The 15,946-nt window shown below is 44.6% G+C and overlaps 1 protein-coding gene across 2 annotated transcripts in view; it reads right to left on the reverse strand.

Annotated features, from left to right (window-relative positions):
- GLG1 (golgi glycoprotein 1) overlaps positions 1 to 15,946 on the reverse strand; it is an 83,965-nt gene that overhangs the window by 22,061 nt on the left and 45,958 nt on the right. For both annotated transcript variants that reach the window (XM_083370657.1, XM_083370658.1), the window contains exons 4-10: positions 15,291 to 15,506; positions 14,403 to 14,606; positions 11,392 to 11,463; positions 10,019 to 10,202; positions 7,177 to 7,391; positions 1,894 to 2,015; positions 103 to 204 (exon numbers count right to left, since the gene is read on the reverse strand). In XM_083370657.1, coding sequence (XP_083226783.1) covers positions 103 to 204; positions 1,894 to 2,015; positions 7,177 to 7,391; positions 10,019 to 10,202; positions 11,392 to 11,463; positions 14,403 to 14,606; positions 15,291 to 15,506 — 1,115 coding nt within the window. The remainder of the gene's footprint in view (positions 1 to 102; positions 205 to 1,893; positions 2,016 to 7,176; positions 7,392 to 10,018; positions 10,203 to 11,391; positions 11,464 to 14,402; positions 14,607 to 15,290; positions 15,507 to 15,946) is intronic.

Below are 15,946 nucleotides of genomic sequence, written 5' to 3' on the forward strand. Positions count from 1 at the left end.
TCACCGTGAGATTCCCGGGTGACCCCCATCGCGGCAATGGGCCAGGGAGGAGGTGCCACTAGGGCAGGCAAGGCTGCTCAAAGGCCCAAACCCCGCACTCACTTCCAATCACGTGAAATAAAGTACTGGAGCTCTAAGAGCCGGTGTTCACAATCCTCCACCATCTTCTCTGTGTACAGGTGCTCCATGAGGCAAGAAAGAATCCTGCGGGAGAAGCAGGAGGTTAAGACTGCAAATACAACGTCTGTGAAGTTCTCAGATTAGGTGCTACAACAGCCAGCCTCTCACCGCAAGGCAGGCAAGCAGGCAAACCAAACTGCCCACGAACTGCTGCCTGTTGTGACCACACAGCCTCCTCTGGATCGAGAAGTGGCCCGTCCGTGGTCCACCCTTTCCCCATCTTGGGGCAGCATTGAAGAGTCAGTCGGAATCCCTGCATCTATCTACTCTTGGCAGCCAGCTGCATCGAAAAGCTAGCATTTCCCAGGGTTTCTTTTCACAAGATATGCAGAAAAGGGAATACAGGTTGTCCTCGATTTACAACAGTTCGTTTGGTGACCACTCAAAAGTTACAACGGCACGGAAAAAAAGTGACTTACGACCGTTTTTCACACTTGGGACCATTGCAGCATCCCCAGGGTCAGATGATCAAAATTCAAATGCTTGGCAACTGGTGCACCTTTATATTGCGGTGTCCCGGGGTCGTGTGATCAGTTTTTGCGACCTTCTGACAAGCAGAGTCAACGGGGGAATCCAGATTCATTTCACAACCATGTTACTAACTTAAGAAAGGCAAGGATTCATTTAACAACTGGGGCAAGAAAGATCGTAAAACGGGGCAAACTCATTTAACAAATGTTTCACTTAGCAAAATAAATTTTGGCTTCAATTGTACTCATAACTCGAGGACTACCTGCAGAGTAAAATTATACAGTATGAATCTCGGCTCCTTTAGAGCCCAATTTTATCCCTCAGCTTGCTAAGGCAGAGACTTTTTTCCAATTTCACCAAGAGCTGCCCTGAATCAGCAGGAGATTTTTTTCCCCCTGATAACTAAGAGATGTAGAAATGGCCAGGAAGATGTATGTGTTGTGATTCAGGGTCAGCCTGTGGGTTCGGCAGTTGGGTCGGACGACTCAGAGGAGGAGGGGGGTGTTGAAGAGCTTGCTGAGGGGGTTGAAGATCTTGCTGATGAGAGCCCTCAGCCGGGCCCCTCCCACCTGGTCACGATGGAGACCCAGCTGTGTGAGCCTGACAGCGTGGATGAAGATGACCCACAGCTGGCCCTGTTCAAGGACGCCCGACGCAGGAGGCAGTCAATCAGGAGTAAACAGAGGAAGGCAATGGGGCACCTCGGAAGGAGGCAGAGAGAGGCCACGCCCTGAACTGTATTTAAGGGGAATGTGTGGGAGGGCTGGTTTGCTGAAGGCAACCGCTTGATTAGTTCCTGTTTCATAGCTCCTGTTTCATGGTTGGTGTCTTGTTTTGCTCTGTTTTATCTTAATAAATTTGGCAGGCTTAATTCCAGCCTCTTGCCGTTTGTAAAGGGGTTGTCCCTGCCTTTTCTGCAGGGCCGGTAGCAGGCTGGTACAGAACAGTATGGGTCTTAACGTATCATCACAACAGCAAACTCTTCTATTCTTAACTTAGTCCAGGGGTAGGCAACCTGGGCTCTTTTAAGACTCGTGGACTTCAACTCCCAGAATTCCTGAGCAGCTGGGAGTTGAAGTCCATGAGTCCTAAAAGAGCCCAGGTTGCCTACCCCTGACTTAGTCCAACTCTGCACTCTTGCAGGAGACACCTTGACTTCTTCCCTCTGCCTGGAGGTTCTTTTCTCTCTCAAAGAAACACGCAACCACCGCAGGAGAAAAAAGGCAGGGCTCGGCCACCTACATGGGATCTCCGGAACGGATGTGCTTGCAGGCCGTTTGAATCACTGACTCGCAGGCTTCATTCAAAGCTCGATCGATGCGATAATCCGCCACCGGGTCCACTTCCTGGATCAGAGTCTGAAGCTGAAGGAGGGAGAAAAACAGAACTTAGTACCCAAAGTCCTTGCTGGGACCAGCAGCTGTCTCTCCACCAGTTAAATTCAGGGCTCAGCTCTCGTTTTTGAAGCACGGATGTCACCCATTCCTTGCAACTCCAGTGTGGCTTAACAGCCCACCACGGAGAGGCGGTTTTGGGCAAAGGGTCTTTCAAGCCTAACCCAATCAAGAGCAAATGGCTGAACTTTCCCCACAATGGATGAATGGTTCCAAAAGCTGATGGGAGTTAGGGGAGATGACTAAATGGATACAAGAAAACAACACACATACTTTTGTTTCCGCTTGGAAACCGTTTCTGGACTTTGTGCTTGAGGTGGAAAAAAATGAAACTTTGTTTTTGGATTTCACTGATTAGATAGATGTGTTGTTATAGAAATGGCTAGTTTATACTAGTATGTAAAAGTAAGAAGTTGAGGTTGGATGTTACTTCTTATTCTACTGCACCAAAGGAAGTCAGAAGTCAATGCCTTTCTCCTCCCTTCTTCTCTACACTTTTCTCTTCCCTTTTCCCTCCCCTACTTTTCCTATTATTTGCTTTTGCACTTTTCTTTTTTATATTATAAACTAACAAAAAGGATTGATACGGCCAAAGTAAATGGAAAGTATTGTGCCACCACCCACAGAAAAAGGGAAAGGGAAAAAAATTACAACAGGAGCAAATGGCTGAACTTTGACTAAGTCAGATCCCGGCTTTTTGTGGTTCTGCTCTTTCATTTGCGGTCAGACAGGCAAAACAAAAGTGTCAGGCCACCCCACAACATCTTGCGATGTTTTGCAGACATTTGCAATCAAAGTATTTATTTATTTGATTTGATTTGATTTGTATACCGCCCTTCTCCCGAAGGACTCAGGGCGGTGAACAGGGAAGTACTTTCTCCTTTGTCCAGTCCCAAGAAACCATGACAGATAGGTGGAGTTACTTCTGAGCAGTTTTATTATCCCTCACCTAGAGACAGAAATCTTTATCAAATTAAAGCAACTACCTGTATAACTACAGATATACTCTTTGAGAGTCACTAGAGAGGAAACTTAACTCTCTTCTTCCCGACCAAACGTTCCACGCTTTGCTGCTTCTTTGCCTGTAGGAAAACAGCCCCTCCCACCTGGAATCCAGACCACACCCATTAAGCAACTAAGGATAATCTCAGTGGGAACAACTACCAGTAGAACCACCTTAGTAGTTGTACGGGGTCTTTTCCCTTCCCAGAACTGAGAGACAGGAGGGCAAGGAGAAGCCATGCTGGGCACTTAGTGACAGTGGTCTCCCCCCCCCCCCCAATTCCAGCCACGAATACAAGTTGCAACCTCCCAAATCTGAAACAGCCTTCTAGTAAAAGGTGTCTGGTGTGAATGACAGCTTAGGAATTAGTGCCCTTAGTTATTTCATTTGGGATGGGCAGACGGCAAAATATAATAATAATAAGTTGGAAGGGACCTTGGAGGTCATCTAGTCCAACCCCCTGCTCAGGCAGGAAACCCTATACTATTTCAGGCAAATGGCTGTCTAATCTCTTCTTAAAAACTTCCAGTGTTGGAGCATTCACCACCTCTGGAGGCAGGTTGTTCCACTGGTTAATTGTTCTAACTGTCAGGAAGTTTCTCCTTAGTTCTAGGTTGCTTCTCTCCTTGGTTAGTTTATTTATTTATATTTATTTTATATTTAAATTTATATACCGCCCTATTCCCGTAGGACTCAGGGCGGTTTACAGGGAAAATTAAAAGTTAAAATACATCATATACAATTAAAAACGATTAAAACTAAGATTAAATTAATCCCTGAAGTTAACTAAAACACCATTAATTAAAAATTAAAACCCCTCAGTCTGGGCCAGACAACTCAAAAAACCAAGTTTTCAAGTCCCTACGAAATGAGCGAAGGTCGGGGGCGGTCCTAAGCTCCGTAGGAAGCTGGTTCCAAAGGGCCGGCGCGCCCACAGAGAACGCCCTTCCCCTGGGGATAACCCGCCGGCATTCCTTAACTGGCGGTACCCTAAGAAGGCCCTCCCTGTGGGAGCGCACAGGACGATGGGAAGTTTCCACCTGTTGCCTTCAGGTGCTTTGGTGAATAGCTTGACTGCCTCTTCTTTGGGGCAGCCCCTGAGATATTGGAACACTGCTATCATGTCACCCCTCGTCCTTCTCTTCGATAAACTACACATACCCAATTCCAGCAACCGTTCCCTGTATGTTTTAGCCTCCAGTCCCCCAAGCCACTGGAACCAAAGGAAGCAATTATGGAGAACATATTGACATTCCAGTTGAATACAGGACAAGGTTCACAGAGAGAAATGGCCAGCTACTAAATAAAGCAAATCTGAGTGGAGTAGTGAAGAGACATCAAAGCTCATTGTGTCCTATTACCCATTCTTGAAAAGAAAGGAATTCAGTAATAGGTTCTTGTAAAGGAAGCAGATTTAGATTAAGACCTTATCACCTGATGGTTTTCCAAAGAAACAATTGTCAGCTTTTAACATTCTACATCCCAATTCAGTGGAGAGGAAATTGGGCACAGCCATTCGTTCGTGGTGGACTTGGAACTGCAATTAACCACAGTCTTTCCAAATCCTTGCACCATCTTTTCAGGCTAAGGGAGGTTCCTATTTTTGGGGAAACAAAATTCTTCCGGAAAAGCCAAGTGCCAATGGCCAGGAAGTGTGGCAAAAGGAGGTCAGCTGAGCTGCATCCCACTTCTTTCCCAGCTGATATGCTGCAGTCGCTTGATGAAAACTTATCAAGGAAATTTGGACTGTTGGAAGGCATCAAACCGCCAGTCTCCTTGCACTAATGCACCTATCAAAGGGAAGTGTATACTTGACAATGGAAGCCTGCAGGCCAGCCTAATGTGTGTCTGTCTGGGAAATAAATCTGTTCTCTCCACCCAAGGTACAAAATCAAGGGATTCCGGTTTGTCAGACTAAAGCACAAGGAAGTTTGCACTTCAGTCTCTCTCGCACACAATTCTTGGCCTTTCTTTTTTAATCTTGATTCTAGTTAGAATGAAGATTTTTTTAAAAAGCCAAAAAACTGTGCGTGTGGCTTCCACCAGCAAGAAACATAAACATTACACGCAACCAGCAAGCTCTTGCAAGAATAAGAGTCTTTTATCGAAGAAGAGGGAGAAAAGCAATGATAAAAGATTAATGTCGCTCCCATTTACTGTGTTAATTCCTGGAAGTATGATATATTTGGAAATACTGAATGGTATGCCAGAAAGATATCTATGCGCAGGAGATGTGGCGGCTGCAAGGAGTAGAAACAAGTGAACATATACCCTTTATCTAAATCACCACATTCCCACATTACTTTAGCCGTTTTTTTTTTCTTTTTTGGGGGGGGGTATTAATGCAGGCTAGACTCTTCTGGTTTTTATGCTTGTAATAGAAAAAAAAATAAAATTTAGAATTTTAGTTTAAAGATTTAATAATTGTGTAAGTTACAGAATTGGCTTGTAATAATAATAGGTCACGAAAAAAGTTGAGGTTATAACTGTACAGATAGTCCTCAACTTACAACAGTTTGTTTAGTGACCGTTCAAAGTTACAACGGCACTGAAAAATGTGACTTATGACCGTTTTTCACGCTTTCACACTTATGACCACTGTAGCATCCCCAATTGGTTAAGCCAGTTTTATATCATTTTTTTGTATCATATTGTATCATTTTTCCTTTATGTTAATGCAAATAAATGTGTTATATTTGCTTTGTTAATGCAAATAATTACATTTCAAAAACAACCAACATCTACCCGCTAGTATTCTTTGCAGGTTTTCTTCATCCTGCTTCAGAAATTAGTTAGCTTACCTAAAGGGTTGTGGGAATCTTCTGGTTTGGACGTGCAGATAGCATTTCTCAACCTCCGCACCTTTTTTTTTAGATGCATGGAGAGATTCTGGCTGGGGAATTCTGGGATTTGACACCCACCCATATTAAAGCTGCCAAGAAACGCTGTCTTTTACGATTGGCTGGAAATGGCTCTGAATCTGGCACTCTCCAGCAGAGTTCTGTTTTCCATGCTGCTGGAACTGAGAGAGCTGAAGAAGAGCTGGATGGAGTTTCGGGAGAGCCTGGAAGACTGGCGGCTGCAGCTGCTGCTTATGGGGATAAGACTGCCTTCCCTCTTCTATTCTCCGCCTGTTCTCCCTTATGCTACTACAGGAGCCCATTCATTTTCTTGAAAAACCATTCACAAACCATAAACTCCTTAGCCCCTTTCAGTGCCAAGAATCCAACACAAGGTGAGTTGGAAAGTTGGAGGGAGGGAGAAAGAAAACACACACAGAGGTCAAAATGCCAACTCAGCTTCAGGGAAAGCTGTTCCCTGTGTTGCCACTGTGGCAGCTGGAAAAGAATTAGGGCAGGGGTAGGCCACCTTGGCTCTTTTATGACTCGTGGACTTCAACTCCCAGAATTCCTGAGCCAGCATGGCTCAGCTTGGAAACCTCTCCCTTTCCCCTCAGGGTGGCTGGATCAGGAATTCTGGGAGTTGAAGTCCACGAGTCATAAAGCGGCCTAGGACTAGGCCAGGGGTAGGCAACCTTGGCTTTTATGACTCGTGGACTTCAACTCCCAGAATTCCTGAGCCAGCCTGGCTCAGCTTGGAAACCTCTCCCTTTCCCCTCAGCATGGCTGGCTCAGGAATTCTGGGAGTTGAAGTCCACGAGTCATAAAAGAGCCAAGGTGGCCTACCCCTGAATTAGGGGAATTCAACGGACTTGGGTCCTTCAAGGCAGGGGGCCCACAACCCCTGGGTTGCAGCTCACTATTGGGCCACACAGCCTGTTCAGAACCAGGCCATGCAAGCGGAAGGCAAGCGCACAACACACGCAGCCCTGCTTGCATGTCGGCCACTCGCGCAAATGGAACCACACGTGTGCACTCGCCCTCCGCTCGTGCAGAACCTTCACCTCCATCCCCTTCCCCCCCAACCCGGTCCACAAAGTCGGAAAGGTTAGCGCCCGCTGCTTTAAGGGGCAGGCTTCCTGCCAAAGAGCCCGCTGCTTTGTGCACAGAGCCCAGAAAGGACATGCCCAAGAGGGTAAAATTCAGCGAGCACCAAACGGACATGCGCGGTGAGGGAAGGGTAGGTGAAGACTGCCCCTCCTCCACCCCTCGGCCAAACGAAGCTTACTGAATGTTGGCAGCTGTCTCCCAAGTTGCCTTTCTCTCCCCGGACCACTTTCATCAGGCAGTGAAGGGTGCGGCCCTTTCGATGCAGCCCCGAGCAGTGGTGCTCGATCTCGGAGCGGCAACCCAGGATGATTTCTGGGCTCAGGGAGAAGTCTTCCATCAGCATCCGCCTGTAGTCCAGCATTTCTCCCTGGCACTCGCTGCTCACCTGCCGACCTGTGGCAAATCAAGAGATGTGGGTAAGGTGGAGTATAATCCCAGCAACACACAAGTCACTGCGTGCATCATCATCATCATCAAGTTGGAAGGGACCTTGGTGGTCATCTAGTCCAACCCCCTGCTCAGGCAGGAAACCCTATACCATTTTGGACAAATGGCTATCCAGTCTCTTCTTGAAAACTTCTACTGTTGGAACATTCACAGCTTCTGGTAGCAAGTAGCTCCACTGATTCATTGTTCTAACTGTTAGGAAATTTCTCCTGAGTTCTAGGTTGCTTCTCTCCTTGATTAATTTCCATCCGTTGCTTCTTGTCCTGCCTTCGGGCACTTTGGAGAATAGCTTGACTCCCTCTTCTTTGTGGCAAACCCTGAAATATTGGAAGGCTGCTATCCTGTCCCCCCTCGCCTTGGGAGTGTTGGACTGGCAGGTCGGAAGAAATGTTCTAGCTACAGCTCGTGGATGACTTGTTGCAATAATGAAAACTGGGAAAGGATTTTCCACTTGGAAATTTTACATTTATTTCAGCATCAGAAAGCTGATAAAAAAAGAAGGGCTCCACTGAAGGACAGGGATGGAGCTGAGGTAGGCACCAACCCAGCTATCGGCAGTTTGGTGTTTTCAGGTTTAAGCCTTTTCCTAATAAGAATATTGTTTTAAATTGCTCGCATACCTATCTGAACACATTTGGTTTCGAGTCTGCCACCTCTTTTATTGAGCGCACCAAGCCGACGCCCTCAGTCTTTGTTGGGGAAAGTGCATGGAATTTTAGATCTACTTACTGGACAGACGTCCTGCAACTGGCAATTACCCAATCTTGCATTTTAGCATAGATGTATTTTGGCCAATCGCTCTTTACAGAAATTCTCTGGCTCAGTAATATCTGGAGCTCGTCTTCCATGGCTGCTCGTGTCAGATGACACCACAACATCTCAGGTGGGTTATAAAAGTCAGGGCTTTAATTTGCCATTCCAAAATGTAAATTTTCTTTTGGCCAACCATCATGAATTCATTTGTGCAGTCAGAGTTGTTGTCACGCTGCACCACTTACATCTGTTTAGGCTTCATCTCACAGAAATACACCCTGACATTCACCTGCAGAATTTGCTGGTATTATCCAGAATCAATTGCTCACTCGGCCATTGAGAGCTGCACAGCAGCCCCGCCATGATACTCCCACTATCATGCTTCACAGCTGAATGAGCCTCTTTTATTGAAATCCAATGTTTCATTGTCCCCAACACAGTGCTACTCGTTAATGCTCCAAAGTCCCGCTTTGTCAGTCTCAGCTACTGACAAAACATTGTTCCAATAGCCTGTACGTCATTCAGGGGGTCTTTGGCAAACCTGAGACAGACAGTAATGCACTTTCTGAAAAGTAATGATTTTCTCCTTAATATCTTCCTACGCAGACTGTTCTCCTTCAGTGTTGTCCTGATGGTATCCTCGTGAACACTGAGATCAGGTAACACAAGGGCCAGTAGATCCTTTATCATTACCTCAGGGTTCTTGATCTTTGGATGACCAGTTCTCAGAAGAGTAACAAGGTGCTGCTCCATTTGTACACCATCTGCCTGACTGGAATCCAGTGTCTCTGGAAATTGCTTTCTAGCCCTTTCCAGCCTCGTGAACATCACCAATCGGTGTTCCAAGGATCGCAGAGCTCTCTTTTAACTGTGACATGATTTATTGCCACCATTTTCTCCTATGAAGAGACGCTCCAAGAGGGCAAACAAATTATGTCCTTTTTTTGAAGAGATGGAGCTGCTCAAACATGCCCTGAAACTCACAATCATCTTCTGATGGATGACTCTGCATACACTTCCCAACGAAGACAGTAGATATTGGCTCAAAGTGTTCAATAAAGCTATCTGTTTAGACGGTTTGTCTTTATCTATTAATACTCTTTAGATTAAGCTCCAATTGTTTTGAAAGTCACAGTTCTGCAGGATTATGGATGGAGCTAAAGCAGGGTGTTAAGCTTTGTGTGGACTATAAGTCCCACAATTCTTGAAGTCCACACATCTAGATGTCGCCAAGTTTGAAAATGCTGTTCTAAAGGATTACTAACTTTGGTGTCACCACTATACATACTAATTCAGGGGTAATCAGGTTGGCTCCAAATTCAATTCAAAATATAACATTGGCTTTAATACACTAATAGCCTGGGGCTCAACCTTCCTACAAAGGCTGATAAAAATGTTTTGTTGACCAATGTCAACGGCTGAACCGTCAGGAGCAAGGAACCAGAATGACACTGACAGTGGATCGGAATAATATGGTGTTTTTTTTAAACTCACCTGCTTACAAGAATCTTGCCAAACTAAATGTACTTTCTAGAGAGCAGTCAGATAACCACTCCAGGGTTTGGGGGGGAGGGGTCAGTTTTCTGTGGCTTTTTCTCCTTCAGAGATTCCAAAGACTGACATGATTTTCAAGAACTCATGCAAACAAATACTGAAGTCTTTTTTTTACATTTCAGATGCTACACTTGTTTAAAAAAATATATTATTATTTAACGTGTGTGTGCTTTTCCCCTGTGCTATATCTATGGATTTTGCACGCATCCCATTGACAAACGCTGCAGCCACAGATTTCTATTCTGTTCAAAAAGGGTGAACACTACCTCTGTGCACAGCAGATTCGAGACACATGAGCAGGTAAGAGAGACGGGCTTCCCGAGTACGCGGAAGATTCTCAACATTGCAACGGTACTTCTTCAGATCACTTTTGCAGGATTTGGCCAAGGAGTAGCTGACTTTGTAATCCTGGGCAATCAACTTTTGCCGAGTTGTCAATGCATCCCGACACTGAAGAGGGCAAGAAAGAATTCAAGTAAATTTACCATTCATCTTTTGATTTATAACATCATTAAAATTTTGAACCAATTAAAAATGAAAATGTATCTGAATTAAGAGGATTACAAAATGTTCCAGGGTTACAAAGTGCTCCCTTTTTCTAGATCACACCAATCCAATTCTTTTGGGAGTGATCCAGAACAGTTTTCTGATTACAAACCTTCTGGAGCAAGGAGTGGCCTTGAGAAACTCTGAACTCTTGTTCCAAAAGATTTATATGGAAGCCAACCCTGGAACGGCTGAATCAGTAAGTATATGAAAAGAAAGCAGAACATTTTCTTATTCCCCGCAACAAGAGTTTTGCACAAATGTAGTATCAATACACCATCACTTTTATTATTCAGACACTAACTTGACTTTCACCAGACCAAGCGACAGAAGTATTCCAACAGACCAGTACTGGGTGCTCTTTCAACTTCCTCTGCCCAACAAGTTGAGTTTATGACATTTTTGCCCCAAATCCGATGTTTACTGCTGGTTTCAGGCAAAACCTGGCCCATAGTGAACAACGGGTTTGTTTAGCAACTGCCACCTTCATTTAATAACCACCACATTTGCTTAATGATTGCCGGGAAAAGGTTGTAAAAATGGGTCTGGTCTTGCGGTGATCCACTTTATGACCATCACAACTTACCACTGTAATTTTCAAGCTTAATTACGACTGTAAGTCGAGAACTACTTGTGCTACATTCTGCAATTCAGAGCAACTTTCCCCTGGGCCCCAGAACTCGGACAGAGATGCCTTAACACCGACCCCATCCCTCTGCCTAAATATCCTCTCCTTTCCATTGTTTCTCCACCCAAGCTGATATGATCTCCATAGTCCTGCCTAAGAGGACTCAAAAGGAACTGGGAACTTTGTGATTCAGTCTATTTTAGGAAGCCAGCCAGTGTCTCAGAAGGTTGCATGAACTAGCTTATCTCTTTAAGCCATAAGGTGATTTATTTAAGCATAGCGTGTTTATGTGAATAAACAACTGCAGTGTGTGAACTCGTGACTCTAGTTAGTCAACTGGCTTATCCTCTCTTGGGCGCCTAGATTAGAGAAACATAAGAGGTGACCAAGAGGCCAAACTTTGGGTGGAGGAGGGGACAACAACGAAAGGGCTGAATTCAGCACTGTCTCCTGGAGGACACTTACTTTTTCACTCATAGCATCTTCAAACTTGTGGTTAAATAGACACTTGTATATCCGGCCTTCGCCTGCTTGAGTCTGTGAAATAAAACAACAATTCATTTAGTAGGCCATTTTGGCCAGGATATATAATTAAAAAAATATTTGTATTATAGTCACCTTCAAAGATCTGGCACATATGGTTATTCACCACATGCTGTTCCAACAAACTCACGAAGACAGACTGAAACACAATTATTGTCAAAGCCAACTCAAATGGAGCTTATAGCTTCACCTACACTCCGTTTTACAGGGAGTGCAGAATTATTAGGCAAATGAGTATTTTGACCACATCATCCTCTTTATGCATGTTGTCTTACTCCAAGCTGTATAGGCTCGAAAGCCTACTACCAATTAAGCATATTAGGTGATGTGCATCTCTGTAATGAGAAGGGGTGTGGTCTAATGACATCAACACCCTGTATCAGGTGTGCATAATTATTAGGCAACTTCCTTTCCTTTGGCAAAATGGGTCAAAAGAAGGACTTGACAGGCTCAGAAAAGTCAAAAATAGTGAGATATCTTGCAGAGGGATGCAGCACTCTTAAAATTGCAAAGCTTCTGAAGCGTGATCATCGAACAATCAAGCGTTTCATTCAAAATAGTCAACAGGGTCGCAAGAAGCGTGTGGAGAAACCAAGGCGCAAAATAACTGCCCATGAACTGAGAAAAGTCAAGCGTGCAGCTGCCAAGATGCCACTTGCCACCAGTTTGGCCATATTTCAGAGCTGCAACATCACTGGAGTGCCCAAAAGCACAAGGTGTGCAATACTCAGAGACATGGCCAAGGTAAGAAAGGCTGAAAGACGACCACCACTGAACAAGACACACAAGCTGAAACGTCAAGACTGGGCCAAGAAATATCTCAAGACTGATTTTTCTAAGGTTTTATGGACTGATGAAATGAGAGTGAGTCTTGATGGGCCAGATGGATGGGCCCGTGGCTGGATTGGTAAAGGGCAGAGAGCTCCAGTCCGACTCAGACGCCAGCAAGGTGGAGGTGGAGTACTGGTTTGGGCTGGTATCATCAAAGATGAGCTTGTGGGGCCTTTTCGGGTTGAGGATGGAGTCAAGCTCAACTCCCAGTCCTACTGCCAGTTTCTGGAAGACACCTTCTTCAAGCAGTGGTACAGGAAGAAGTCTGCATCCTTCAAGAAAAACATGATTTTCATGCAGGACAATGCTCCATCACACGCGTCCAAGTACTCCACAGCGTGGCTGGCAAGAAAGGGTATAAAAGAAGGAAATCTAATGACATGGCCTCCTTGTTCACCTGATCTGAACCCCATTGAGAACCTGTGGTCAATCATCAAATGTGAGATTTACAAGGAGGGAAAACAGTACACCTCTCTGAACAGTGTCTGGGAGGCTGTGGTTGCTGCTGCACGCAATGTTGATGGTGAACAGATCAAAACACTGACAGAATCCATGGATGGCAGGCTTTTGAGTGTCCTTGCAAAGAAAGGTGGCTATATTGGTCACTGATTTGTTTTTGTTATGTTTTTGAATGTCAGAAATGTATATTTGTGAATGTTGAGATGTTATATTGGTTTCACTGGTAAAAATAAATAATTGAAATGGGTATATATTTGTTTTTTGTTAAGTTGCCTAATAATTATGCACAGTAATAGTCACCTGCACACACAGATATCCCCCTAAAATAGCTATAACTAAAAACAAACTAAAAACTACTTCCAAAAATATTCAGCTTTGATATTAATGAGTTTTTTGGGTTCATTGAGAACATGGTTGTTGTTCAATAATAAAATTAATCCTCAAAAATACAACTTGCCTAATAATTCTGCACTCCCTGTACTAATGTGTTTTTATTCACTGCACTTCCCCAACTGCTTTTTAATCATAATCCTGTTCTTTCTAGTTTACAAGTCTGTTGTTATTTACAAGGTAGCATCCTCAGTTAAAAGAAATCACATTGAATCAAGTTTGTTATTTTGTAGTATTTGTTATTTTGTAGTTAAAAAAATAAATAAATCCTTAAATCAAGCTTGACTTTTTGTTGCCTTCATGGCTCTGTCCAACAGTTTCCTTGGCAACAATACAGGCCATATTATGGGCTTTTTCTTCTTCTTTCTTTTCCATTAATTGCCAGGCTGGCCTACAGTTTGGAAATGCCCTGGAGGAAACTCACCCCAAAACAGGCCATGCCAAAGGCTCTAAGTCCAAACAATGCCAGTGTGCTATCCCACTCACCCCCCCCACACACACACATGGTTTAGTGGGTTTATTAATATTCCCCAGCAATTCTCTTCACCAAGAACTGTCCCAATTAAGTCCAGCCACAAGCAGACCAATGCTAGTCCACAGAGCAATGGCCAACGAGTCCACAAGGCGCTTGAAAATTTTCCAATCAAAATAAACACCACCAGGCAAAGTTAAATCCACAATACAGGAGGGTTCACAAGTCTAGAGTTCCCAAGGCACTATCCACGTCAAGGCACAGTGCCAATTCCAAAGCAAGGCAGGAAACACAACCACCAGAAAACACACAGCTAGGAAATGAACACATTGTTCCCAGCATCACTTCCATCTGTCTGCTGTGCTAAACAGCCAGCTTCTGCTGCAGTCCATCAAGAAGGTCGAGGCCTTCTCCTCTTGAGTAATCTGGCTGACCTTCTCTGCTCCTGCCTTTTCTCTGCCCTACATATTCTTGGATCTTCCTCATCACTGACCAGCTGCATGCTTTCCCCACCTGAAGCCTCACAGCTGGCATGCTGCAGCTGTGCTTCAGCCAAATCCCTCTCCGACAGCTGCTTGGAGCCAGTGACCAACTCCACTCCTGACATGCCAGGAATTGGTTCATCCTCCCCTGAACTGATATGTAAAGAGGTATCTGGGGAAGCGTTTTGGGGGGGAGGGGGGAGGGGGGAGGAAAGGTTTGGGAGTCATCACAGCCAGCCAGATTTGCTGAAGAGGGTCATTTTGGCTAAAGAGGAGGAGAAAGCTAAGCAGAAACTTACAGTTTCACAAAAGTGTTCCCGATCATCTCGGCAGGCAAAATAGAGATGCCGGTCCAGGTGGAAGTCATCTGATGACAGTTCCGCCACTCGGAGAATCGCCTTCATGCAGGGCTCTGAGACTTTGATGTGATGCTCACTGTCCTCTGCCAGTTTTACCAGCCCTTTCTCCAGGCAGGCCACCACTTCCCCTTGAGAATGGGCATCCTGCAGAGAGAAAAGGAAGTCATTCAACAGCAAAAAAAATATTTGGTTTAAATTACAGGTACTCGTTGAGTTATGATCATTCATTTGACCACCATTCAAAGTTGTGACAGCACTGAAAAAATTTGAATTACAACTTCCCCATAGTCATGTGATCAAAATTTGGGTGCTTGGCAACTGGCATGTATTTGTGACTGCTGCAGCATCCTGGGATCATCTTATCGCCATTTGTAACCTTCCCAGAGGGCTTCAGACAAGCAAAATCAATGGGGGAAGCTAAATTCACTTGATGACTGTGTGATTCATTTAATGTCTACAGTGATTTGCTTAACAACTATGGTGATAAAATCATAAAACTGAGGACAACTCACTTAATGACCATATCCTTAGCAATGGAAATTCTTGTTCCTACTGTGGTCCTAAGTTGTTTTCAAAATGCAAAACTGAACACCCCCTAGTCCCAAGGGTGACTTCAATCTAAGGGCATTCTCAGCCAATCAAGGACTGAGTCTTGCCAAAAACATGTCCAGATAATAACACAAATTCCATCAAGAAACGAGGAATCTAGCCATGACCTTCCAACTGGTTTCTTTAAAGCAGCCTAGAGAATTTTCTTCTTTTAGAGAAATTATGCTTCTCCCCAAAGTGAATGAATATGTAATCCAAACAGATTTTCAAATAGATTACCTTTTCTCCCGGTCGAACACTGCCACACTTCAGGAGGTTAATATCAGTCCTGCAGTGATCCATAAATCCACAGATTAGGCGGTAATCACTGAAAATTATGGCTGTCATTTTGGTGATGTACTGGTGGCACTGATATTCAGTGATGTTTCCTCTGTGCTCCACCAAGCAGGATACCAAATAACCTTTTCCGACTGGTTCATCAGCACACTCTTTGATCTGTTCAGAAAGAGCCACGATAAAATGAATAGATAGATGCCTTGCCTAGATCTTCTGGAGAATTTAGTTTACCAAGTTCCCGTCCATTAGTTTTCGGTACAGAGTAAAAACCCAGACTCTCAATTCTCAGAGAAAAAAGCTAGAAGAGGTATTAAGGCCTCACCAGTCTTGGATTCCCTACGAGTATTCAGAGAATGAAATGTTAACGTGTCGGTCTGCTTGCTTACTCTGAGAAGCTGAGATGAACCTCTAGAGCAGGGGTAGGCCACCATGGCTCTTTTATGACTCGTGGACTTCAACTCCCAGAATTCCTGAGCCAGCATGGCTCACCTTGGAAACCTCTCCCTTTCCCCTCAGCACGGCTGGCTCAGGAATTCTGGGAGTTGAAGTCCACGAGTCATGAAGGGGCCATAGTTCCCCCATGCTGGCTCAGGAATTCT

This window comes from Vipera ursinii (genome assembly GCF_947247035.1).
Source record: "Vipera ursinii genome assembly, chromosome: 10".
NCBI classification, from domain to species: Eukaryota; Metazoa; Chordata; class Lepidosauria; order Squamata; family Viperidae; genus Vipera; species Vipera ursinii.